A 26,884-nucleotide genomic window follows, 5' to 3' on the forward strand; every position below is an offset into this window, starting at 1 on the left:
GCATGTGCGTGTAAATTATTAGCAACATGTAGCACCAACGGGGCATTATTGCACTCAAGAAAAAGCTAAATACTGTAAAACAAGCTACCAAAATCAAACGATGGCACAATTTCGGTCGCGTGATTGAAGATGAACACCCGACGTACGCTACAATGAAAAATACGGACGTTGCACTTCAATATTCTTTTGATGTTAGCGAGGCATTTCTGGTGACTAGCCATTGTTAGCTACTTAGATCGGCGAACACCTTGATAATCTCTTGTACACACTGACGATGGGTGTCGAACTTTTAATAGTATTTGAAACCTATTTGGAGTTAAAGAAAACAAAAACACTGGTTTTCGAGGCATTTTAGGCTACCAGCTACCATTAGCAGTTTGCTTGCTAGCCACATGTAATCTAACAATAGCCGATAGGGTGTACTACTTTAAACATAAATATATTTTAAGTATATAGTTAAAAAATGATATGTTGTGAGACATTTTAGGTTTATAAACTAATATTAGCTAGTTAGCTATCTACCTTGACAATCTCGCGCTATGTAGTGGATCAGCTAACCTCGGGTGAGCACTACTTGAAATGTGAATATTTAGACCAAAGATTATATTCGTGAGGCATGTTAAAGTAGGATTAGGGCTAACGCTAACACTAACCTAACCCTATTCCTATTTTGACCAAAAAGTATATGTTATAAAGGACATTTAGGCTACCAATTTTTAACTAGTTAGCAACTCAGCTAGCTATTTACCTTTATAACAGGATATTGAATGCTGAGGATTTGACTATTATTATGACAAATTGGTAAAAAGAAAGAAAAAGGCTACTATTACCTAGCTAGCAAAATCAGGTTGTCTACTGTTTACTTACGTGATTGTTAAGATATACCGTTGCAAAAATGCAGAAAACTACCTCAGTCAATACAATATGCACAACGTATGTAAAAATTCTCCCTTTTATCTGGAATAATAGGAGAACATAAGCTTTAGTTTGTCTTAGCTTTCGCTACGAAAATATTTACTCATCATTCTCCTAAAATATTCCTAATCTCGTCGTACAGCTATATCACAGAAAGTATAGCAAACTAATAACTACCGCGGAAACTTTAGAATATACCATTGAAGTTTGTTTTCATAACTAATTAATTAATGATTCCCTGATTGGATTTATTCCGCAACGCTCCTGTACATAAATATCGCTTCATGTAAAGAATTTGGAACATTAGCATTAGCTAATTAGCTAATTCACATTAGCATGTGATCAAAAACGCTGAATGTCATTTGACGTTATCTTTTTTTTTTTTTTTTTTTAACGTTTCTATTCTTGAATTCTTATGAACATTGCGGGAATCAGGCCCAACGATCCCTGAAAGTCGGTTAAAAGATGAACTTCGAAGGACGCTACGGCGTGACGAAGCCGGGCCAGGTGCAAACTTTTCCTCCTGGTCTGGATTTTATTTTCTTCTCTCGAGGGTGGTGAGCAAAGGACGTAAAGGCACTGAGAACGGTTTGAACGTCCTTCGTCGGACTGTAACGTCGCTGACGAGCCTTCGCAGTTTTGCTGTTTGAAGACGGGCACGCGCGGTAGATGAATGCTAACCGTTTCCCGTAGGTAGGACTGATCAAGCGGCTATCAAGTGTAGCCGCCTCCCCTCCGTCGTTTGTCTGTAATTGTCGGTGACCTACTTCAACTCTCCGGATGTAACCGAGGGAGATTCAGGGGAGATTCTGCGTTCGGGTTCCGCACGCGGGCTCATCTGGACGTTCCAAAACGCATTCCACGCTACCTTGGCTAGGGCATCTCCTCCGGCGCGCCGTTCATTTGGCTTCATCGTTCTCAGAACGCACGGCGGGTAATTTGCCCTGAAATTTGATGCTGGGGCAGACGTGTTGTACTGCGGTTCGGGATGCAGGAAGAAGAGAGCATGTTTTAGGCGTAAACAATCGGGAGCTCATTGAAAATATCCACTTTAAATATATCGTAAATGTTGAAACGGAGGTCATAATTGAAAAAAAACAAACAAAAAATCCACAATTTAAAAGAAAATCAATGCTAACTGTACATACTCTCAGGTAAATACGATTTGAAATGAAATGATTTTGACTAGAAGTGATACATTTTAAAGTTCTGTTTACTATTAGCTAGTTATTAACACGGCTAGCTACATACCCTGATAACCTTTCATTTTGTAAGTAAACAAAACCAGTGGACGTTCTCAGGAGGGTGTTGAACTTTAAGTAGGCTACTATTTGAATTTAAGGTATTATTATTATTTTTAACCATAAATCCCATGTTAGCTAGGTATTTTAGCTATTTCTGACTTTAGCTAGCTATTTAGCTCACTTGGTACCGTGATTCCCGGCCTACAGAGCGCCTCAACGAGTACATTTGTAAGGGAAATACCATTTGGTACATACTTACGCCGCAGTCGTGTAAAGGCCGCAAGTGCCACATTGAAACCCACGTTAAAGCACGAGATATTTACAAAGAAAGACGATACACAGAAAGAGTTTAATGCTAGCGGGGCACTAATGCTAGCGTTAATGTTAGCGCTAAGGGCCGGTCAAAATAAAACCTGGCAGTAAATATTAATGAGACGCTCCAGTAAACACAACAGCAACACACTAGCACAGCGCTAATGCTAGCGCAGCGCTATCAGGGACTGTAAAAGTCACTTCCTCGGCACATATATTCCACCGATCTTTTAACCCTTTTATCTCGAGCGCCCCCTTGCGGCCGTTAGAAAAAAAAAAAAATCCAGAAATTAACCGCATCACCGCATAAACCATAGGGTGGAAAGTCGCGGCTTGTAGGCCGGAAATTACAGTAACTCCTTTAGCTGTACGCGATCAGTAGATGTGGCGCTTGCTGCTACACGAGAGTTATCGCGATTAGCGTGGGTTTGAGTCCGGGTTCGAGCGTGGCTGGACTACGTAGGATCGCCATCTTGCCCTATCCTAGCTTAAAGCTTACACCGGTATATTGTGCTGCATACAATCTGGAACCAGGTCAAAATATATATATTTTTTTTTTTCGCGCGTTTGGAATTTGAAGTTGCTCATGTTACTTAGAGGAGTATTTTTTAAACCTGCTACTTGGTGCAAAAAGTTGAAAAAACAAAACAAAACCGCGATATGTTGGCTAGCGAGCGATCCCAAACGCGGCCCCAGCGTACGGCCGTCTTCAGCTGCTCTGCGATGTCATCGCCAGGTGGCGCTAAAGGTAGAGATACCCCACCCAGTAGACCACGTTGAACAGCAGGAAGGAGGTGGGGAAAAAGACCCTGGAGTAGGCGTCCAGCTCCAGCAGGTCGATGCGGACGCGGCCCCTCCGCCACGCGCCGTCCTTGCAGTCGTCGTAGCAGCAGAAGAAGGCGGCGCAATCTTTGCCGTCCAGACAGCGGGAGGCGCACGTGTCGTCCAAGTCCTGCCAGTACGTCGAGTTGTTCAGGGCCACCACCGTGTGAGGGGGCGGCCGCCGCCGCGCGTCCAGGACCAAGTAGTTCTGCAAACATCGCGCACTACTTTGAAACCTTTACCCGTGTGTGAAAAGTCTTGCTTGAAAGTCGAATTTGAAACCACAACTTTGAGCTGAAACCCTAAATTGAAATACAAACCCCGGTTGAAAGCCCAACTGAAACTTAGACCTGAAACCCCAATGTCAAACTTCCACTGTTGACCTCGAAACCAGAGTTTGAAACCCTAAGCGTGGTTGAAAGGCTAATCGAAGACCATAACCCAATCTCATTTTCAAACCCTTTGACTTGAAACTAGTGTTCGAAACCCGAAACCTGTCAAAAATCTGCGGAGGTGCACACCTGCGCCTCGTCTCGAGTAATTACGTCCCAGTTCTACAGAACCACATGTACGGGCTGACCTTTGCCAGATCGTTGCTTCACGCCTCGTTCGCCCACTCTCGTAATCCCGTTCCTGATCTCCCGTGTGCCGACCCCTCGGCTGCCCGCCGACCCGCCTCCTACGCCTGACGTCCTTGTTACCGCTGCTCCTGTCGACTGCCTGCCTGATCCCCGACGCGGGACTGAATAAATAGGTTTCCCGAACTGCCTCCGCGTCTCCCGAGTCTTGCATTTGGGTCCGACCCCGTGTTCTGGTCGTGACGAAACCTTGATGAAAACTTAGTTTGAAAGCTAACGAGTGTTTGAAACCCGAACAGCTTCATTTGACACCTTAACTCAGTCCTGAAACCCTAACGGTGACCTGATCTCTGTCTTGAAACCAAATTCGTCGTAAAACATTCGCTCAGGGAAACCCTTCCTTGAAACCTGAACCTCGACGTATTTGCGCACGCGACGTTGTTATATCGCCGACGTCCTTTCTTTCTTTCTTTCTTTGGTTGTGTGCTGACACGATGGTGTCGTGGTGACGCAGACTCCCCATAAAAATAGCGCCGTCTTATCTGAAGAGCCGCCAAAGGGCAGCCTCACCTCCTCATCCGCCGCTTACAAAGCTTTTTTTTTTTTTTTTTTTTCGTTCAAAGTGGCATCAGATAAAGCTCAAGTCACCTCGCGGAACTTTATTTGCCAATGGAGTGGGGACACCGGCTGCGGTGGCCCCCGCAAATATCCCACAGTCCGACGGTTGACAACGGCTCTATTCATCTAGCGATATGAGTTCCCTCTTCGGCGATTTGTACCACAGTATATTTTAGCATAATGCTACTTGAGTCTTCTTAATATTTGCTCAAAAAATTCATTTAATGCTCAAATTTCATCGCTGTGCCAATTCTGGTTAGCAGATCTATGGCGTTTTGTATTATAGGTCAGCATTGAGCTGGTGGACATGATGCCCATCCTCACATTTTCTCTATCGCCTATCCTCACAAGGGTCACGGGCATGCTGGAGACTATACCGGCTATTTCCGGCCGATAGGCCCTGAACTGGTCGCCGGCCAATCACAGGCCGCACGCAGATCTAAGCAATCAACCATTTGCACCCACATTCACTTTCAACTATGCATGATTTTGGTACCTGGAGAAAACCAACGCGGGCACGGGGAGAACAGGTAAACTTCACACTGGCGAGGTCCGGACTCGAACTCGGGTCCTCGGAACTGTGAGGCAGAGGTGCTAACAAGTCGTCACCGCTAAATACAGTGTTTATTTTGGCTTAATGTTTTTGTTTAAATATACAATGTCGGCACAGTGGATCAGCTGGTAAAGGATTGGCCTCACAGTTCTGAGGACCCGGGTTCGATCCCGGCCCCACCTGCGTGGCTTTTCTCCGGGCACTCCAGTTTCCTCCCACATCCCAAAAACATGCAACATTAATAAGACACTCAAAAAATTGCCCCTGGGTTTGATTGTGAGTGCGACTGTTTGTCTCGATGTCCCCTGCGATTGGCTGGCGACCAGTTCAGGGAGTCCGCCACCTCCTGCCCGTTGACAGCTGGGATAGGCTCCAGCGCTCCCCGTGAGGATAAGCGGCAAAGAAAATGGATGATATGGCATGTTTAATTTTCATCAATTCCAATTTTCGTTCGCTCGTCCGGATTTTGCCTAAAATGTAGCATTAAGCTAGTGACCTTATTTTCATATTGGTGTGTGTATGAATAAGCAGTCTTTAAATCTATTTTGTTCTACGTCGTGCTGCTCGGTGTGTGTTAAAGTGGCCGTTGTTTCAATGTTTATAATAACCCTGACCTGAAACCATGCTATGAGGCCCAAAACCTGGCTAGAAACCCTGATTTCAAACCCTTACCGCGCTCCTAAAATCTCAAATTTGAAACCCTAACCCTGGAACGGATTAATAGCATTTCAGTTCATTTCAACAGGAAAGAGTGTTTGGATTCATCCCGTGTGGTACTCACACGCCGCTTCCTGTCCATGCACCGCGGCCTGCGGGCGCTGTTGGAGTAGTAGTTCAAGGTGGCGTACTCCATCAGGGCGGCGAAGACGAAGAGGAAGCAGACGGTGACGAAAAGGTCCATGGCCGTCACGTAGGACACGCGCGGCAGCGACGTCCTGGCCACCGTGCTCAGCGTGGTCATCGTCAGCACCGTGGTGATGCCTGCGCCACGCGTGTGTCGATCACGCACAACAAACAATCAACGCTATTAAATGTTGCAGAAATTGCAGCAATTTTAACGGGGTTTTTTTTTTTTTTTTTTTTGCAAAAACGGGTCTAAAAAATGGAATCATCCACTTTCAGCCATCTTAGGGGGCCACCACGATTGGCAATAATTGCCAACGTCATGTGACCAAAAAACAGGTAGCAGACTCTTGATGTTTTCAATTTTTTTTTCTTTTTATAGTACTTTGGGTTCCAACTAAGGGTGGCAGCTGGTAAAGCGTTGGCCTCACAGTTCTGAGGATGCGGGTTCGATCCCAGACCCGCCAGTGTTGAGTTTGCATGTTCTCCACGCGCATGCGTGGCTTTTCTCCGGGCACTCCGATTTCCTCCCACATTACAAAAACATGCAATATTAATTGGAAACTCTAAACTGCCCCAAGGTGTGATTGTGAAGGCGGCTGTTTGTCTCCATGTGCCCTGCGATTGGCTGGCGACCAGTTCAGGGTGTAACCCCGCCTCCTGCCCGTTGACAGCTGGGATAGCTTCCAGTGCTCCCTGCGACCCTCGTGAGGATAAGCGGCAAAAGAAAATGTATGGATGGATGGATGGGTTCTAACAGTTCATCGTGCTGTAATTTTGCTAGTTATACTGCAGCTTTGATGTTAATTTCAGTCAACAGCAGAGGGCGACATTGCCGAACATGGCGGCCACCTGAGGCAGATGCAAATGGCTGAAATATAGTTGAATTCATATTCTAGAAATACAATATCAATTAGTCTTTACACTAGCTGGCACATACAATGTATTCTTGTAAAAAAAAAAAAAACATTTGTGAAGTACAGTTATTTTTTTTTAAATGCACAAAACATTTAAATTTGTTTATTTTCCAACGTGTGGGGTTTAATTTATATCTAAGTTACGTAATTTAAGTCGAGCTTTTCCCCCCTGTATTTACTATATTGAAGCACACAGTTAGATTTTATAATTTTATGATATTATTTATTATTTATTTATAATATCTCACTGGCTTCCAATCAAATGAAATACTTGACATTTTGATAAACACCTTGGCTTCAGTATTCCTATATTAGTCACGATGACGGGACCAAAAGGGAATGGAAGGACCGCAATGCACATTTTTGCGAATATTATACAGTTTTTATGCTGAATACGGATTTTAAATTAAAATTACGAGTTATTTTTCGATGATCCGCAACAAATGATCGCACATTGCTGCATCCGCCGGAAAAGGACGGAAATGTGGCGGAAGAAGACGATCAGGGGTTTGGATTTTTCCTAATCCATTTTTTTTTGCGAATCCAAAAACCTTCCAGTTTATCGTTGTCCCATAAAAAAAAAAAAAAAAAAAAGCTCATCCCGGAATTTGTACGAAATAAGTCATTTTTTTTTTTTGTTGCGAAAACTAGGTCAAAATTCACAGATTTTAATTTTTGGGGTAAAAACATTTTATGGAACAGTTCAACATATATTTTCGTCTCGATAAGATAATTTGCGTTGGAAATTATTCCATACGCTTAAAGAGATTATTTGGAGCCAGTATAAAATTTTGGAAGCCGCTCGTGTACAAAGTCAAGTAAAATCAAGGAAAGTAAAGCGCATACGACGTCTCTGTCGCGACCTGGCGCGACCGTGACGTCCTACGAATGACCTATTGACCCAACGGATGTCCTCTGACGAAGGTTGATGGCGAAAAGCTGAAGCAAGGCACTTTTGCGGATGATCCATTTCCGAACACGCTTTCATATGCAATATGTTTTTTGACGTCCGCCGTTTCAGGAACATCTGCTTGTGACTCCCTCCCTCCCTCGGCTGTACGCCGCCGCTGTTACCACGGCAACCGCCGGCTATTTTCGGCCCGTTTCCCCGGACGGCTTACGGCGAGCACCTGGTTTTCAAACGAGGTTTACGGTTTTGAGAAAGGGAGGGTTGCGCAACTGGGTTAGGATTTTAGAGTAGGGTCGGGCAAGGGTGTCAAACGGGGGGTTCGGGTTTGATATCAAAGTTTCAAGCCGAGGTTTTGGTTTTTAGTTAGTCAGGATCATAGTTTTTAGACGGGGTTAGGGTTTCGAACATGGGCTGAGATTCCAAGATTGGGTTTCAAATTAGGGTTCGAGTTAGGCTTGTAAGGTAGGCTTTCAGATCGGGGTTCAGGTTTTCATGTCCGGATTTGGTCCGTAAACCTGTGTAGAGTCTTCAAGGTAGGCTTTGGAAATGAGTTTTGAAGTCTCGGATTTCAAATTATGGCATAAAGCCGCGGTTGAGCTTAAAGAAAGGAAAAGATACTAAATCAAGATGAGGTAAATGCGCGCGTTACCTTGAGTGGAACTCTCGGCGGGGCTGCGCAGAAAAACAACAAAGCAGAGAAAGCAAACCCAAAAGCAGAGCAAGAACACAACGGAAACTCCAAGACAAGAAAGCCAACTCAAAGCGGAACATGCACGGACGGGGCACGCGGGTGAGGCCGGCCCGGGTTCCGGTTTCAAGACAGTGTTTTGAAACCGCATTTAGGTTTTAAAAATAGGACTCGAATGGACCTTTCCGAATGGCGATCTTAAAGTCCGCCCCCCTTAGCTACAGTTGCCAAAATGGCGACTGATCAGAACAGGTTTGAAGTGGATTCTCTGTCACGTATTCCAGATAATATAGCGGTAAGTTTTTTGCCAAATGCGTCAGACTTGTCCAAGAGGGTTCTACAGAGAGGTCACAACCGTTTCACACAAGAATATGTACACGGAATTAAGATTTTGGACGGAGCAGGACGCGACGTCAGAGTTACAGCGAAACGTTGGCGATCGATGCAAAAAAATGTTCGACGCCTCACAAACTTCACGCTGAAATCCAACTGGATAAAATAGTGGAATTGTACAGCGCATGTAAAGCAGGGTGAGTACTTTTTACTTGGAAAGTTTACAAGTAATATCGTCGTAGTCATCATAAGCGAACATACAGCCTTGTGTTTGTTGATACTGTTCACATTTAGTTGTACGTGCGCTCTTCCGCGAGCCTTAATCCATCGTAGGCACTTCGTCAATTTAGGCTTTGGAAAGTGAATCAAGCGGCCCCCTTTTTAAGCTAGCAGGATCTATCATCAGAATTTGCACATTCTCTAAGCGCTTCTGAAGACCATTTTCTTCGTAACATGAATTTTTCCAAGCGCCCGCTACTGACAACCAGCATTGCTCATGGGACAACATGGCGGCGAGAGGGGCGTGTTAAGACAATGCGGCTATCTGATTGGCTAGTATTGTACGAGCGATTGACAGGTCGGAAAAGTCCATCCATTTGGGTTTTAAACCGAGGAATAGCATTTCAAAGACAGGGATACGGTTAGTAAGGTTTCAGGTCAAGGTTTAAGGTTCCGAGCAGGGTTTCAGGTCAGGGTCCGGGGTTCACATTACGGTGTAAAACCTTTGCTAGGAATTCCAATTAGGGTTCAGAGCCAAGGTGAAGGTTTCAAATAAGGGTTTGGAGCCAGGATTGGGGTTGCAAACATGGGTTTAAGTGAAAATGAGGGTTTCAAGCGAGGCCTGGTCTCACGGTTTCAAATCACTGTTACGGTTTCAAATGATGATGACTTCGGGTTTTGACGACTGCACGCACCCAGGGCGGTCCTGGCGGGCGTGGCGTCCTTCTTGATCCAGAAGGAGACCCAGGACAGGACTACGGTGAGGATGCACGGGATGTACGTCTGGATGGTGAAGTAACCCATGCGCCGCCTGAGCTCGAAGTACACCGTCATCAGCACGTAGTCGCCTGCAGGGGGCGCACGCCAAATCCAAACACACTTATGGAGCATACGTGCCACAACTTGAGAATCTTTGGACTTTTTGATGGGTTTCGGACTTGCGCGTACCTGCTGTGGTCTTGATGATGTCGGTGGTGTTCCTGATGCCCGTGAAGTCGAACTGGTAGAGGCGCCAGGACTTTTGGTCGGCCGCCTCCACCGAGTTCCTCCTCCACTTGTAGACCATCTCGTCTTGAGGGTACCCGTCTGCAACGGCACCAAAACACAGCGCTTGACACGGAGGTGGAAAAAGTACTCACGCTATGTGCTCCAGAAAAAGTACAGATAGTTGAGTAAGGCTGGTAAATGCGTAAATACTGATTCAACTCCTTTAGAGAATGAAGGTGTATTCAAAAGTTCGGTGCTGGTACTTTTTGACGACGAGAAGAGTTTTGATGAGATTTCCTGGGGCCCTCAAACGTCTCCTAGTAACTACTATCGTTTCTACTCCATTACTCTGCGGAAATAAGATATGACAGCCTGAGCGAAGAAATTTCTCAGGCATGGATGCTAACAAGCTAAATGCTAACGTACTACCCATTGCCATGCCATTTCCTGTAATATCATATCAGCATTGTAATACATTGATTAGTAGAAGAGCCCCGGTGGCACGTTTACCCCCCCCCCCCAACACCTCCACCTCCTTTTGTTTGGGACGGACTCCAAAGGAAGAGGAGGCTGGAGTGGTTGCTATGGGAACGGCTGTCACACTCGCTTACTTCTTTAATTAAAGGGACTGTAAATGGATTTGAGTGTCTCCCCCGACGGGTTTTCGTGACGTTTCCAGCCTCCGTTACCCAGAATCGAACAGGGAACAGCATTCGTTTATTTTGAAAAGCTAATATCTTGTGGATTTTTTTTTGGGGTGGGGGGATGCGGGAGGAAACGGAAGTACCAGGAGAAAAGCCACGCAGGCACAGGGACAACATGCAAAGCCCACATAGGTGGGGAAGGATTCGAACCAAGATCCTCAGAACCGTGTGCCGGATGTGCTAAACAGTCTCCCATCCATCCATTTTCTTACCCGCTTATCCTCACAGGGGTCACAGAGCATGCTGTACCCTATCCCGGTTGTCATCGGACAGGAGGCGGGGCACACCCTGAACTGGTCGCCAGCCAATCGCAAGGCACGTGGAGAGAAACGGCCGCACTACCAATCACACCTTGGGGCAATTTAGAGTGTCCAATGAAGGTCGCATGTTTTTGGCACGTGGGAGGAAACCGGTGTGTGCCGGCATTAAACCCGGGTCCTCAGAACTGTGAGGCCATCGCTTTCCAGCTGCTCCACCGTGCCGCTCGCTAACCAGTCCTCCGTCATAAAATGAAAATCAAATAAATCAAATTGAACAACACGTGAATCGTATGAAATCAGGTTGATGTAGCACACTCACAGCTGGAGAAGACGAGCGGACACGAGTGTTGGTCCATGGGGAAGTTGTGCAGCTGCAGCTGGCACTCGGCGTTGATGGTGAGCCTGCGACCACGAGCAAGGATCGACGACAACATTCGTTACGATCACACTCACCCAACAATCGCATGAACACAAGGGGCTCACTTTACAAGAAGCACAAGTTTGTTTGACACGTAAAAATGAATTGTAACTAAATAAATTGTAAAATAAGTCTTTTAATGGGATCTGAAAGTTCCTGCAAAACTGAATTTAAAAGCAAGGAAAATACAAGTTATGTCAAAAACAACCACATCATTTTGCTCGAGAGTCAAGTAGCTTAATGCTAACAGATAATTGGAAACGCCATAAATGGGCTGCAAATAGTGTTATAATTGTGTTATGACACTAGTGTTATAATGCTAAGGGCAACGGAGATTTGAACACAAATGGTGGAGCAGCACAGGCAGAACCCTAATTTGACATTATTCACTGGCATATATTTTCATTCCTCTGTGAAGAATGACTAAATGTCGGATTTGACGGGAATGCAACACACAGAGGCTGATCACCAAATTAAATAAACAAACAAACAAACAAATAGACAGACAAACAAACAAACAAACAAATAAATAAATAAATACAAATCAAACGACCACATGCATACATGTATTTGAAGCAGTGTAGTCCGGGGGGGATACGACAAAATGAGGAGAACAAACATCTGGAATTTTTTTTCTTTAATTTTTAAGGAAGAAATATTTGAATTTGTAAATTTGCAGATTGTAACATTTTATGTCTAATCGTAATTTTTCATGTCTGAAACAACCACATCATTTCGCTTGAGAGTCAAGTAGCTTATTGCTAACAGATAATTGGAAACGCCATAAACTGGCTACAAATAGCGTCAGTGTTGTAATGCTAGAGGCAACGGAGATTTGAACACAAAAGGTGGAGCAGCACAGGCAAACGCTAATTTGACATTATTCACTGGCATATATTTTCATTCCTCTGTGAAGAATGATTAAATGTCAGATTTGACTGATATGCAACCCACAGAGGCTGAAATCTGATTAGCAAAATAAACAAACACACAAACAAATAAATAAATAAAAATAAATAAATAAAATATAAATAAATAAGTAAAAAATTAAACAACCACATGCATACATGTACTTGAAGCAGTGTTGTCCGGGAGGGGAAAAAAAAACACTACCAATTGAGGAGAACAGACATCTGGATTTTTTTTTTTTTTTTTACAATTTTTATGGAAGAAATATGAGAATTTGTAAATTTGTAGATCGTAAATGTGTTAATGGTAATATTGATTCGGCCACCAGAGAAGGAATTCCTGGAATTACGACATTTGCAGAAATGCTCTTATCGCCTTCTCTTGTAGCTACGAGTACTTCTTCTTCTTTTCCTTTCGGCTTGTCCCGATTAGGGGTCGCCACAGCGTGTCATCTTTTTCCATCCAAGCCGATCTCGTGGATCTTCCTCTAGTCCTCATGTCCTCCCTCACAACATCCATCAACCTCCTCTTTGGTCTTCCTCTCGGTCTCTCTTCCCTGGTAGCTCCATCCTTACCATCCTCCTACCAATATGAGTATACTCTCTCGCCTCTGGACACGTCCAAACCATGGAAGTCTGCTCTCTCTGACCTTGTCTCCAAAACCAAGTCCAACTTTGGCTGTCCCTCTCATGAGCTCATTTCTAATCCTATCCAACCTGCGAGAACCTCAACGTCTTCATGTCTGCCACCTCCAGAATCGAGTTTAACCTCATCTGTCAGCCTATCCATGACTACCGCAAACAGGAAGGGGCTCAGCGCGGATCCCTGATGCAGTCCCACCCCCACCTTAAATTCTTCTGACACGCCTGCGGCACATCTCACCGCTGTTCCGCTGTCCTCATACATGTCCTGTACATATTTCTCCACCGCACCGGACTTGCGCATGCAGTAATTTCCAGACGGACTTTGCACCGCCCCCAAAGAAAACCCTTAACCGTCCTAACCTTTAAAAATGGCGAGAAAAGCAGGAAAAAAAAATGCAAGAAAATGTGTGATTATTTTTTTGTTCCCCCCAGCCTGGTCGCAGCCGTAACAAATGTCATCTTTGTTTGCTCCCGCCACGTCACGGCATTTTTTTTTAATACCCGCTGACATTTCATAGCCCATTTCGCACGCAATCAGCCGATATTAACCCCCCCCCACCCGCCCCAACAAAAGTGCGCACGAAACCAAGCGTAGCCCCCCCCCCCACCCTTAATCACATCACTCCGCGAGACGCGCCCGATGTTTATTAAAAAGCAAGCGTTTAGCGGGAACCTTTGCCGAGGAGTTCGACTGAGCACGACGCAACGGCGGACGCCGGACTTGTGTTGTCGTTAACGAGCAGGCAAATGCGGCGAATTTTCTCCGACTCGCACAGGAAATTGCCCGACTTAATTGGCGGCTCGGGTCACATGAAATGACTTAAAAGCATGCGCTACTTGGCGTCAGTTCCGACCGACGTAGTTCGATTTCCCCCCCCCCCCCACGCCACCCGCACCCCCCAGCAGTGGCCGCGGTAACTTTTCACGACATCAAATGAGGGTTGTGTGTGGGGGGGGGGGGGGTTTCCCGCGTCACCACGGAAACACGTCCGCGCGCACGACAACGGGCTGAAATTTTTGCCGGCGTCTTTGTTCACCTTAAAGTGTAAAGTATCTTGCCGTCGTTCCATATTCGGAGCAGCTGATTGGGCGTGGTGATCCAGTGGGCGTCGGCGTTCTTGGAGTTCCGGAAGATGGTGTCGGGCAGCCAGATGAGGCCCAGCATGTTGCTGTTGAGCGTCAGGAGCTTCACGGTGCTGTTGTAGCGCAGGCGACTGTCGGTCCACGTCTGCGCGAAGATGATGTCGATTTGGTATTCCTTGGAAGGACGAAACAAATCGTGACGGATCGTAATTCGGCCCTCTCGGAATTACTGTCGTTATTCTTCTTCTTCAAAGTCTGAACGTTCCTGAATAGGAAAGTCTAGCCGGGTGTGGGGTACGGTACGAATTTTTAAGGGACACCATACGACCCAGGCCTCGCAGTTCTGAGGACCCGGATTCCATCCCGGACTTGCCTGTGTGGGGTTTGCATGTTCTCCCCGTGCCTGCGTGGGTTTCCTCCGGGTGGGCACTCCGGTTTCCTCCCACATCCCAAAAACATGCAACATTAATTGGACGCTCTAAATTGACCCTAGGTGTGATTGTGAGTGCGCCTGTTTGTCTCGATGTGCCAAGCGTTTGTCTGGCGACCAGTTCAGGGTGTACCCCACCCGCCACCTGCCCGTTGACAGCCGGGATAGGCTCCAGCACTCCCCTCGACCCTTGTGAGGATAAGTGGCGAAGAAAATGGATGGATTTTCTCAAGAATCTTTCAAGTTCGCACAAATTATTTGCCCTCGTGGGCCACATAAAATCATGTGGGGGATCTGGATCTGGCCCCCAGGCCTCGAGTTTGACACCTGCGGTTTAAAGCATCCATTTGTCAATCAGAAAAAAAGCAAAAGTCAGAATTTGTCATTTTTAATTTGCCCCTGACACCAGATGCACCAATTGACACGAACTCTGCCACCGTGTCCATTGCGGTTTCAAGGACCGAATGCTCGGAGCCGGAATCGGAACAAGTCGGCCATTTTTATTTGATTGAGCCATTTCCACCCAGGATTGCCACCTGGAAAGCTCGGCAATCATCTTGACGATTGGCCAGGAAAAGGGGGGGGGGGGGGCAGAGTGCACTTTCGGCGCTGCACGCGGCTCGAATTACTTTTATTATTATTATTATTATTATTCCAGCGCTAAGTAAGGGAACGGAGCAGACCATCGCCATGGCAACAGTTCCTTCGGCAAACGCTTCCGCCTCCTCCGGCTCCCCAAATATTTTCCTGCTGCGTTTGACCTTTGGCCAAAGCCGTCTGAGGGGCAGGCCAATTTACGAGCAAGTCTGCAATCAGCGGGAACGCACCTTTGGAAAAAAACCCGGAACATTACGCCACAAACAATGGCAGACGGGACAAATGGAGCCGCGGCGAGAGTGAATTTGCCGAGGTGGATTTCATGAGGGAGCAGACGTTCGCAGCCTGCTAATCTGTGGGATAATTTCCCATTAGACGGAGGCGGCCACCAGGCTAGGAGGCGATCGATGACCAAAATCGCCCCCAAGACCCCCGCCCTCGCCGAAGGAAAATTTCTTTCACTTAGACTTCGTCCTGAAAAGCTTTTGCTTAGCGACAGAAACGAAGAGCTGCGGGGGAAATTGTGGCGGTCTTCGCGGAGGATTTCCATGACAACTGCTCATGAATTGCCGCCAGCCCGTTTTGCAGGATTTGGACCCATCTTTCGATTCATAATGCAGAATTCTGTGACAAGATAAATACAGAACCTACCAGAAGAAACACCAGAAAGAAAAAAAAAAAAAAAAAAAAAAGGGTTTCAGCAAACAGCAGTGGAACACAGGTTGCTTTCACCAAAAACATCCATCCATCCATTTTCTTCGCCTCTTATCCTCACGAGGGTTGGAGGAGTGCTGGAGTGCTATCCCAGCTGTCAACGGGCAGGAGGCGGGGTACACCCTGAACTGGTTGCCAGCCAATTGCAGGCCACATGGAGACAGACAACAGTCGCACTCAGAGTCACACCTTGGGGCAATTCAGAGTGTCCAATGAATGTTGCCTGCTTCTGGGATGTGGGAAGAAATGGACGTGTCCGGAGAAAAGCCACACAGGCACTCGGAGAAGATGCAAACTCCACACAGGCGGGGCCTGGATTGAACCCTGGACAAAGCCAATTTCCAATCTCCATTCATCCATCAGGTCGCGGGGGAAGTAGCTTCAGGAAGGATACCCAGACTTCCTTTTCCCCAGCCGCTTCTTCAAGCTCTTCCGGAGGGATCCCGAGGGGTTCCCGAGCCAGCCGAGAGACGTGGTCTCTCCAGCGTGTCCTGGGTCGTCCTCGGGGTCTCTTTCCGGTGGGACGTGCCCGGAACACCTCACCAGGGAGGAGTCCAGGATGCATCTGGATCAGATGCCCCAGCCACCTCGTCCGGCTCCTCTCAATGCGGAGGAGCAGCGGCTCGACACCGAGCCCCGCCCTGATGACTGAGCCTCTCGCCCGTTCTCTAAGGGAGAGTCCGGACACCCTACGGAGGAAACTCATTTTGGCCACTTGTGTCCGGGATCTTGATCTTTCAGTCACGTGAGGGGCGGAATTTCCAATCTCATAATCTAATTTTATGCATTTTTCTGACCACCAAACACATGTTGGGCTTCCCATAAATCAAACGGTCGTGTTTGCCTAAAAATGGCAGACAATTTCACGTCACCTGCGCCCACACGTCCGCCTCGCGCACCTTCCGCGACTCCAAACTTGACGGACATTGATCGGAACGGCACTTGTCGGGCTCAATTTGTCGGATATTGAAGGTTGAAATTATGCTACGTGCATGAAAGGTGCGCTTATTTTGTTACTGTGATTGAAGAAAAGCTCTCAGGCAGGTGCTAAGGTACCACGCCCCCCCCCACCCCCCACCCCCACCCCGACCCCGGTCCCCCGGCACAAAAGCTTAGCATGCTAATGAATGGTTATTAGTCCTTTTCATTGTGAAGCCTCAAAGTAAAATTAGATGGTTCCCTTTGTACGGCGGCAGCAGAATGAGACGAGATATGAATATGTGCCTTTATTATGATTGTTTCTTTTCAACAGTTATGTAAAAGAAAGAAAGAATGAAAGAATAAAGAAAGAATGAAAGAAAGAATGAAAGAAACCAGGCGACGAGAAAAATTCAGTGATCCAGACTGAAGTCCCAAATGCGGATTTTCCTAACCGTCAAAGACGGTTGCAAGTATCCGATGAACCCATCGAACTGATATCGGCATTATGTATATTTCCGAGGACACACACACACTAGCGTTTGTTTGTTAAAAGTGAACACACCCTTGCATTCCAGGCATAAGGATACCATTTAGCCCAAGAACAGGCAAGAACTGGTTTGACCAGAAGTTGCTCGAAAGTGAAAAGACGACGCACTCGGTCTCCAGATCACTCACGGGAGAAGTGAAGATACTCCGGCCCGTCGCGCGATCCGCTCCACCAAAACATTGCAAACTTGTATCTCCGATTCGGGATTCTTATTTGGAAACAAGCTCAGCAGCCAAACATGAAAAGAACCCGGAAGGAAGAATTCCACCGGGACTTTTTCCTGGGCAGCTCCCCGGACCTCGCTGGGAATTCCTCACGATGAGTCAACCCAGAATCCCGGTCGACCCAGCAGACGCTTTCAAAAGCCATCGGAGAAATTGCGGAGCTCCGGAACGTCGGGGTGAAGCTGACATAAGCTACGTGTTTCCTTTCATGTCCTCTACAAAGACTTTTCAAAATCATGAAAGACCGTTGCGTTAAAACGTCACAGAAACTGCGTTCCTGATGTTTTTTTTCAAAATCCAAAGAGAATAAAATCCAACATGTTCTCGGAAAGACAATCTTGAGTGGAGAGACAGTTCCGAGTTTCAGATGAAACTAATGTAGATCGTATTTCAAAGTAAACGTTGAGTTCCCCGCGTCAGCCACTGTGATTTGACAGGCGCGTACGCGCCCGCGCACCCTCGCACTTGCAAATCTGGGCAGTCGAGCACAAAAAGTCACGTGTGTAAAATTTGTTCCGAGTAGAAACACACGAGTGTCCTCCGCAGGGTCTCCGGGCTCTCCCTTAGAGAAGCTCGGTCATCGGGGAGGGGCTCAGTGTCGAGCCGCTGCTCCTGGATGGAGAAGAATTGAGCGGGAGATGGACAGACGGATCGGTGCAGAGTCTGCAGGGATGCGGACTTTGTATCGGTTTGTTGTGGTCAAGAGGGAGCGAAGTCGAAAGGCGAAGCTCTCAATTTACCAGTCGATCTACGTCCCGACCCTCACCTGTGGGCACGAGATGTGGGTTGTGTCCGAACGATCAAGATCCCGGATACAAGCGGCCGAAATGAGTTTCCTCCGCAGGGTGTCCGGACTCTCCCTTAGAGAACGGATGAGAAGAACAGTCATCCGGGAGGGGCTCGGTGTCGAGCCGCTACTCCTCCACATTGAAAGGAGCCGGATGAGGTGGCTGGCTGGGGCATCTGATCCGGACGCCTCCCTGGTGAGGTGTTCCAGGAATGTCCCACCGGAAAGAGACCCCGAGGACGACCCAGGACACACTGGAGAGATCTTGTCTCTCGGCTGACTTGGGAATGCCTCAGGATCCCTCCGGAAGAGAAGTGGCTGGGGAAAGGGAAGTCTGGGTATCCCTGCTGAAGCTACTTCACCCGCTACCCAACCCGGAGAAGCGGTAGAAAATGGATGGATGGATAGAAATACAAAAATATTGAAAGATGTAACTCATTTTGTGTAGTCTTGACCGATGTTCCCTCCGAGCTGCGCCACTGCGCAAATGTGCACTTGCCGCACACTCTCAGCGCAGATGAAAACTGATCCAGCGCAGTGAACCACAGCCTGACTTCTTCTTTTTTTTTTAACACGGAAGCACACGAGCGACTGCTCATCTTACTTCTACTTCCTAGTTTACCTGACACCGCCCCCTTCTGCTCTTAAAGCAGTACACTCATAATTACAAACAGAACAGACACTTGCAACTTTATATCTGCGGGCATGACCGGTGGACCACACCCGTAACTTTATATCTGCGGGCATGACGGACCGCACCTGTACATTTTTCACGTTATTGTACACATCAAACACGCCAAAAGACGTTTTTTGCAAATGACAAACGTTACCGTGCACTGTTTTCATACACTGTCCAATGTTTATGTGACCTTCGAAGAGTTCTGTTGTGACTTACCATGTTAATGGAGGACACGGGTCCGATGCTGTTGACAAATATGTCCACGTCGATGACCGTTGGCTTCACTGTCGGGGGGAGGAAGAGAACGCTAATTAGCGGAGAGCGCCGTCACTCGCGCGAAAATCACTTCAAGGCTAATAGAACACTCGCCGCTTTGCATGCCCGGCAAAAAAAAAAAAAAAAAAAAACAAGTCACGTAGAACATCTGCGGAGAGGGAAAACTCGTGCTCAAAAGCGAACCACATAACGTGTCCGAGATCTACCGACCAACTGGAGATCGATCGATAATCATATTCAAGTATGACTTTTAGGATTCCCGACGCTTATGTTTTTTTTTTTTTTTTAATCTTTTTATTAGTTTTAAGTCATTCAGAATTTGACACGCTCTTGTTCGAAGAGTCTCCTTCAGGATTTTCGGGTCAAGCGCACAATTGGTGGTTCTATCGATCGCAGAAGGACGTCCAGGTCCTTGAAGTTGAAAGCGGCCCCGGACCGTCACGCAACCCCGCCGCCATCTTCGACTGTCGGTGTGATGTTCTTTTCTGAAATGTTGTGTTACATTCACACCAGTTTTTTAAGCAAGACAAGCCTTTGTGTTACTTTTAAAAACTGCTTTTTAGATTTACTTGAGTTATCTATCTATCTATCTATCTATCTATCTAGTCGGTCGGTCCGTCCGTCCATCCATCCTTCCGTCCATTCCTTGTCTATCTATCTATCTATCTATCTATCTATCTATCTATCTATCTATCTATCTATCTATCTATCTATCTATCTATCTATCTATCTATCTATCTATCTATCTATCTATCTATCTATCTATCTATCTATCTATCTATCTATCTATCTCTCTGTTTGTCTGTATACCTGTCTCTATCTATCATTATGTTATGATTACGTTATTACTATCTATCTATCTTATTTTGTTGATCTGTCCATCCATCTGTCCTTCTGTCCGTCCATCTATCTATCTAGTCGGTCAGTCCCTCCGTCCATCCATTTGTCCTTCCGTCCATTCCTTGTCTATCTATCATCTATCTATCTATCTATCTATCTATCTATCTATCTATCTATCTATCTATCTATCTATCTATCTATCTATCATCTATCCATCCATCCATCCATCCATCCATCCATCCATCCATCCATCTATCTATCTATCTATCTATCTATCTATCTATCTATCTATCATCTATCTATCTATCTATCTATCTAGCTATCTAGCTATCTATCTATCTAGCTAGCTATCTATCTCGTCGGTTCGTCCATTCATCTATCCTTCCTTCCGTCCGTCCGTCCATGGCTGACCACATGACCGATATCAGCCCCTTCAAACCGCGAAAGGGCAAAGGTCACGATCCAAGGCGCGCCACAATGCTGTACACGTCCGCCATACGCCACATCCGCACTTGACATCTACGGAAAGCAACATCGCATAACGTCCGCCACATGTACACACTTTGCATGTGGAACGTGCGCGCGTGCGTTTTTCGTATGTCGTTCGTGAAAGGAGGACAACGTGTTTAATTCAGCCGCTAAAGCGGCTTTCATGCGTAGCGTCGCGCTCGATCGATTCGTCTGAGCTTCTTTTCTTCGCCGTCTCAAAGTACGGGATAATCCTCCTTTGATTTCCAATATAAACTCATCAAAGCAAAAGGATTAACGTCGCTTACTTTCTCTTTTTTGAATAAGAGAACAAATGGTATGGAAAAAAAAAAAATCGGCATTTTCTTTTGTTCTTTTCGGCTTGTCCCGATAGGGGGCGCCACAGAGCGTTATCTTTTTCCTTCTGCCCTCGTGTCTTGCCTCGCAACATCCGCCAGCATCACACAGAGAAATGCTTCAGTATTTTTCCCAGGACAACTGAGGGTAGTTGGCTAGCTCGAGATGCTAACAGACAATAATTAGCGCTTTGTTGGCAAAAATCTGCTCAAAAGTGGTATCAAGCCGACAGTCGGTACAAACCTACCAAAGTAAAAGCAGTAAGTCTGCTAAACATGACTAACGTAAAACTGCGAGAGCTGAGTGACAAATTGATGTTAGCTCTCGCGTTAGCCGCTAACTAGCTAGACTGCAAATGTGTCAGCCAGCCCGTTGACAGCTGCGTTGTTCGCTATCGGCTGGCGCCAGATGCTAAAACATCGGTCTCCCTCTTCACACAGACTTTAAAAAACTTCTTCTTCGTTTCCTTTCGGCTTGTCCCGTACGGGGTCGCCACAACATGTCATCTTATTCCATCTAAGCCTATCTCACGTGTCCTCCTCTCTAACACCAAGTGTCCTCATGTCCTCCCTCACCGCCTCCATCAACCTTTTCTTTGGTCTTCCTCTCGGTCTCTCTTCCCTGGTAGCTCCATCCTTACCACCCTCCTACCAATTTCCTCACTCTCTCGCCTCTGGACATGTCCAAACCATCTGCACCGTCTGCTCTCTCTCACCTTGTCTCCAAAACATCCAACTTTGGCTGTCCCTCTAATGAGCTCATTTCTAATCCTATCCAACCTGCGAGAACCTCAACAAGTTCATTCCTGCTTCCTGTTGTCTCTTCAGTGCCACCGTCTCTAATCCGTCCGTCATGGCCGGCGTCCCCACTGTTTTATAAACTTTGCCCTTCATCCTGGCAGAGAATCTTCTGTCACATAGAACACCAGACACCTTCTGCTTGGACCCGTTTCTTCACTTCCTTGCCACACTCTCCATTGCTCCGGATTGTTGACCCCAAGAATTTGAAGTCATCCACCCTCGCCATCTCTTCTCCCTGGAGCGTCACTCTTTCCCCTCCGCCCCTCTCACGCACTTATATTCTGTTTTATTTCAGCGAATCTTCATTCCGCTCCTTTCCATTGCGTGCCTCCATCTTTCTAATTGTTCCTCCACCTGCAGATCACAATATCGTCTGCGATGGTCCAAGGGGAATCCAGTCTCACCTCGTCTGTCAGCCTATCCATTACTACTGCGAACAGGAAGGGGCCGAGAGCGGATCCCTGATGCAGTCCCACCTCCACCCGATGCAAAATCCAAATAATAGAAGCAAACAGGAAGGAGAAACCTAATGGAATAAAAGCAGGAGAGCGCTAAACATGACTAAAAACACAAAGAGACCTGAGTGACGACTTAAACTCCTACATTAGCGTCACGTGTTAGCTGCTGACTGGTCAGTTGAAAAAATATATCAGCTAGCCCGTTGACGCAAATCCTACTCGCTAGCGGCTAGCTGCAGCCGCTTTCTTCAAAACAAAAAACACTTTGGCTCGAACGGAGCACATCATCCACACAAGAATTGAAATCCGGGAGCTTTGTTCACGGAAAGCAGCCGAGCTTAATAGCGAGTAAATAACGCCGATGCAAGCAAATGACTCAATCAATCAATCAATGTCGTCTGCGGGACGGCTTGTGACTGGTCAAGGCGCGTCGCCATGGCGATGGAAGCCATCTGCTGCTTTCGTATGTGTGCGTGTGATGGACATTATTATGAACTAACGTATTTTCACTTATGAGCTGTATTGCGTTTATTTATTTTGGATGTTCTGTTGAGAGCCACTTTTTTGGTTTTGAGCAAAAAAAAAACAGATGACACCAAGGTGAAATGAAGCCCCTCAACTCACATCAACACAGCCCCACTGGACCAAAATGCCACAAGATGGCGTGGAAGCACCACTTTACTGTAAATGAACCCACTCAACTCACTTGAAGAAAGTTCCTTGGCAACCACATGCCAACGAGATGGCAGTAAAGCACTACCTTTGTCTAAATGAAGCTCCTCAACTCACATCAACACAGCCCCACTGGACCAAAATGCCACAAGATGGCGGGGAAGCGCTACTTTAGTGTAAATGAACCCACTCAACTCACTTGAAGAAAGTTCCTTGGCAACCACACGCCGCAAGATGGGAGTAAAGCACGAGGTTTGTCTAAACGAAGCTCCTCAACTCACTTCAACACAGCTCCTCGGGACCAAAATGCCACAAGATGGCATGGAAGCGCCACTTTAGTGTAAATGAACCCACTCAACTCACTTGAAGAAAGTTCCTTGGCAACCACATGGCAACGAGATGGCAGTAAAGCACTACCTTTGTCTAAATGAAGCTCCTCAACTCACTTCAACACAGCTCCTCTGGACCAAAATGCCACAAGATGGCGGGGAAGCGCTACTTTAGTGTAAATGAACCCACTCAACTCACTTGAAGAAAGTTCCTTGGCAACCACACGCCGCGAGATGGGAGTAAAGCACGAGGTTTGTCTAAACGAAGCTCCTCAACTCACTTCAACACAGCTCCTCGGGACCAAAATGCCACAAGATGGCATGGAAGCGCCACTTTAGTGTAAATGAACCCACTCAACTCACTTGAAGAAAGTTCCTTGGCAACCACATGGCAACGAGATGGCAGTAAAGCACTACCTTTGTCTAAATGAAGCTCCTCAACTCACTTCAACACAGATCCTCTGGACCAAAATGCCACAGATGGCGGGGAAGCGCTACTTTAGTGTAAATGAACCCACTCAACTCACTTGAAGAAAGTTCCTTGGCAACCACACGCCGCGAGATGGGAGTAAAGCACGAGGTTTGTCTAAACGAAGCTCCTCAACTCACTTCAACACAGCTCCTCGGGACCAAAATGCCACAAGATGGCATGGAAGCGCCACTTTAGTGTAAATGAACCCACTCAACTCACTTGAAGAAAGTTCCTTGGCAACCACATGGCAACGAGATGGCAGTAAAGCACTACCTTTGTCTAAATGAAGCTCCTCAACTCACTTCAACACAGCTCCTCAGGACTAAAATGCCACAAGATGGCGGGGAAGGGCCACTTTAGTGTAAATGAACCCACTCAACTCACTTGAACAAAGTTCCTGGGCAACCACATGCCAACGAGATGGCAGTAAATTATCTAAATGAAGCTCCTCAACTCACTGCAGCATAGTTCTTTTCTCTCCCTTTGTCTGCTGAACTCATTTCAATGCAGTTCCTTGACTGTTGGATTAACTCTCATCCTTATTCTATAAACAAACAAACAAACAAATACACCAAAATGGAAAAATAGATGATAATACACGACGAGAAAATAATGATAATAATTAGCGCCGACCTCCAATGTCGGGCCTGAGCTTGCGGTCGTACTCCTTGAGGAGCCCGTTGAGGATCTGTGTGGTGTCCGACTGCTGGGATCTGGACGCTAACATCTGCTGGACCGTCACGTCCTCGTAGTCGTCTTCGTAGGCGGACGTCACGCACCTAGACGAGCGCACACAAACAATCAGGTCACTCATTTGTAGATTATATGACAACTTTTTTTTACTCTTTAGGGCAAAAATAAAAAATAAAAAAATAATAATAATTACATGCCATTTTATGCTTCCAAAAAATTTTCCAATGAGATTTTCATGTAATGTTTTCTTATTTGATAATTATTCTGTGTATTTTTTCCCCAAACATTTGACTATGTGACACTGTAAAAAATGAAATGAAAAATAATAATTCTGTCCGTTGGGACCACTAAAGAATTATCTTAACTACGCTTTAAAAATTCAAAGTCGGATACATTTCATGGAAATGTAACCGGACTTTATGAGATTACAGCAAATAGAACCGATATTTGAAGACAAACGGTGGGGCAACCAACACGGAGACAGATTACACAACAATACTCGCACGTATATTCTTTATCCTCGACGAAGAACGGCAAATACTAGTGCAGTTTACAAAGGAGTAATCTGCTGCCCCCTGGTGGCCAAAACACGCCACAAGGAGAAGCACAATTTGCATTGGATTGAAGCAAAAAAAATGGTAAAAAACGGATTTACACTCGATTTATTCGACATTGAATTTTCTTCCCAGTACAGTATTATAAAGTAATAATTTCCTGAATAAATGATATTCTACAACCATTTTTTTAGGGGGGGGGTTACTTAATTCCATATTTGTGCGCTCCCGGCATAAATTCAACTTGCATCTCACCATTTGAAAGCTTGACTAACTTTCCTAATTTGACGTCCTCACACACCCTCGCTCGAAACCCGAACCCAAATCCCGTTTCCACGGAATGACCCGGCATTAAACTCTGAAGGAAAGTTTGCCATTTTCCATATTTCCATCGTCCATTACGCACCTTGCGAGCACGAGGAGGAGGAGGAGCGGCGGCGGCGGCCACGTGGAGGTCATGCCGCCCGAGCGCGACCCGAGTCCCGGTCTTGCCGAGTCCTCGCGGACCTGCTTCGCCCTTTTCAGCATCTTCCCGTGAAAGGCATTTTTCTTTTCTCATATCCGAAACGTTGACGTCGCCGGGCTTCCCCGCGCCGGCTCCTCCTCTTCATCATCATCATCACCACCACCATCATCATCGTCGTGCGCATCACAGCATACATTAGCAAGGCTGCGTGCAGTTGGCACGCGGAAAGAGGCGCACCTCTTCTTCTTCTTCCTCCTCCTCCTCCTCCTCTTCCTCGCGCGTCTGACAGCTCAACCAGGGGCGGTTCTATACAATTGTTTCCCGGGGGGGGGGGGGGGGGGGGTCAGCCAGTACAGGGTGGACAGGTTTATTTTGAAGGTAGACAGGAAGAAACACTCACTGGTGTGTGTGTGTGTGTGTGTGTGTTTAATTAAATTAGTGTCTCACTGACTTATTACATCATCAATAGTTAAATATTCTGTGCATTTATATAAAAAAAATATTCATTGAACATTAAAAATGGCTTCATGGTGTCTTTTGCACCTCCAAATGTTCCAACTTTATTCTCAAAATAATACGACTGGAATATGCAGAGGATATTTAATGGATTTGCGTCAATGTTAACGCTTAAAATACTTCTCGTATTTTGGTATTACAATTTTGCCCTCCCCCCCCCACGCCAAAATGTGACAAATGCAAAATATTACAACTTCATTGTCAAATAATTCATGAATATATTACAAGTTTACTTTAAAAAGTGACCAGGAAAAGCTCTTCCATGCTTTTATCTCAACAAGACTTGACTATTGTAATGGTCTTCTGACCGGACTCCCCCAACGGAGCATTAAAGAGCTGCAGCGGCTCAGGTTCTGACCGCAACAAAGCGGTCAGAGCATAGAACTCCAATTCTAGCTTCCAGTCAGCTTTAGAATAGATTTTAAAGTTCTGTGACTAAATGGTTCAGGTCCTGAATACGTGAAAGAAACACTCAGCCCCAAGTGGGAAGGTTTCTAAATCCAGTTTCAAAACTGTTTCCACTTTTAACAATACTTCTTGCACTCTATGCTGGTTTTAATTCTACTTTTATTTTTTTTTTTTCCATTAATATAGTCGTCATTTTTATTGCCCCCCCCCACGTTTTAAACGTTTTATCTTTGTATTCAAATTCAGTTTTTACATTACGTTACCTTGTGTATGAAATGCGCTAGAGAAATAAATTTGCTTTGCTTTGCTTCAATCCATAACTTTGATGACGGGTACACTTGGACGCGGATCGACAGCAAAACAGCATTAGCATTTGATTAAAACATGTAAATATAATATACTGTACAGTACATCACTGCTTGATCAAACGTACTTTTTATTTATTTATTTTTTTGGTGTTGTTGTGGGTACGAGCCTTATCTTAAGTGCTGCTGCCCCCTGCCGGCCATAACGAGACATGCAACGAGGGCGCACACGTCCTATATAGAAATTTGATTTTGTGCGCGTACATTTTCATTGTGCTTTTATTTGGACGCTATAATATTTACAGTAAATGTACCCCCCTGTCCCCCAAAAATATGGACTACTATACTATAGTAAAGTCCTGTATTTTAAAATGAAACCTCATCTGCTTAACATAAAATGAGATTAATTCCGAA

At 46.0% G+C, this 26,884-nt stretch overlaps 2 protein-coding genes across 2 annotated transcripts in view; both read right to left on the bottom strand.

Annotated features, from left to right (window-relative positions):
• Window positions 1-1,271: 1,271 nt before the first annotated feature.
• On the bottom strand, window positions 1,272-25,302 carry LOC133503705 (gamma-aminobutyric acid receptor subunit gamma-3). The gene is made up of 9 exons (XM_061825583.1): window positions 25,182-25,302; window positions 24,162-24,307; window positions 19,073-19,140; window positions 13,912-14,132; window positions 11,223-11,305; window positions 9,901-10,038; window positions 9,648-9,800; window positions 5,824-6,023; window positions 1,272-3,501 (listed from the first exon to the last, which is right to left on the bottom strand). Exons 1-9 carry the CDS (start codon window positions 25,232-25,234, stop codon window positions 3,214-3,216), a joined length of 1,350 nt encoding a protein of 449 aa, XP_061681567.1. The 5' UTR covers window positions 25,235-25,302; the 3' UTR covers window positions 1,272-3,213.
• The window catches only part of gabra5 (gamma-aminobutyric acid type A receptor subunit alpha5), a 32,361-nt gene continuing 29,655 nt past the window's right edge, over window positions 24,179-26,884 (bottom strand). Inside the window, exon 13 of the transcript XR_009795817.1 lies at window positions 24,179-24,307. The gene's annotated coding sequence lies outside the window, so the exon portion shown is untranslated. The remainder of the gene's footprint in view (window positions 24,308-26,884) is intronic.

Source organism: Syngnathoides biaculeatus, chromosome 7 (genome assembly GCF_019802595.1).
Source record: "Syngnathoides biaculeatus isolate LvHL_M chromosome 7, ASM1980259v1, whole genome shotgun sequence".
Lineage (NCBI taxonomy): Eukaryota > Metazoa > Chordata > Actinopteri > Syngnathiformes > Syngnathidae > Syngnathoides > Syngnathoides biaculeatus.

What these genes read in the sequence shown, in the direction of transcription:
- LOC133503705 (XM_061825583.1), bottom strand. Translation starts at nt 25,234, where the DNA reads ATGACCTCCACGTGGCCGCCGCCGCCGCTCCTCCTCCTCCTCGTGCTC. An exon ending in CTCCTCCTCGTGCTCGCAAG is followed by an intron (nt 24,308 to 25,181) that starts GTGCGTAATGGA and finishes GCGCTCGTCTAG; the next exon opens with GTGCGTGACGTCCGCCTACG. An exon ending in GCCCGCCAGGACCGCCCTGG is followed by an intron (nt 6,024 to 9,647) that starts GTGCGTGCAGTC and finishes CGCGTGGCGCAG; the next exon opens with GCATCACCACGGTGCTGACG.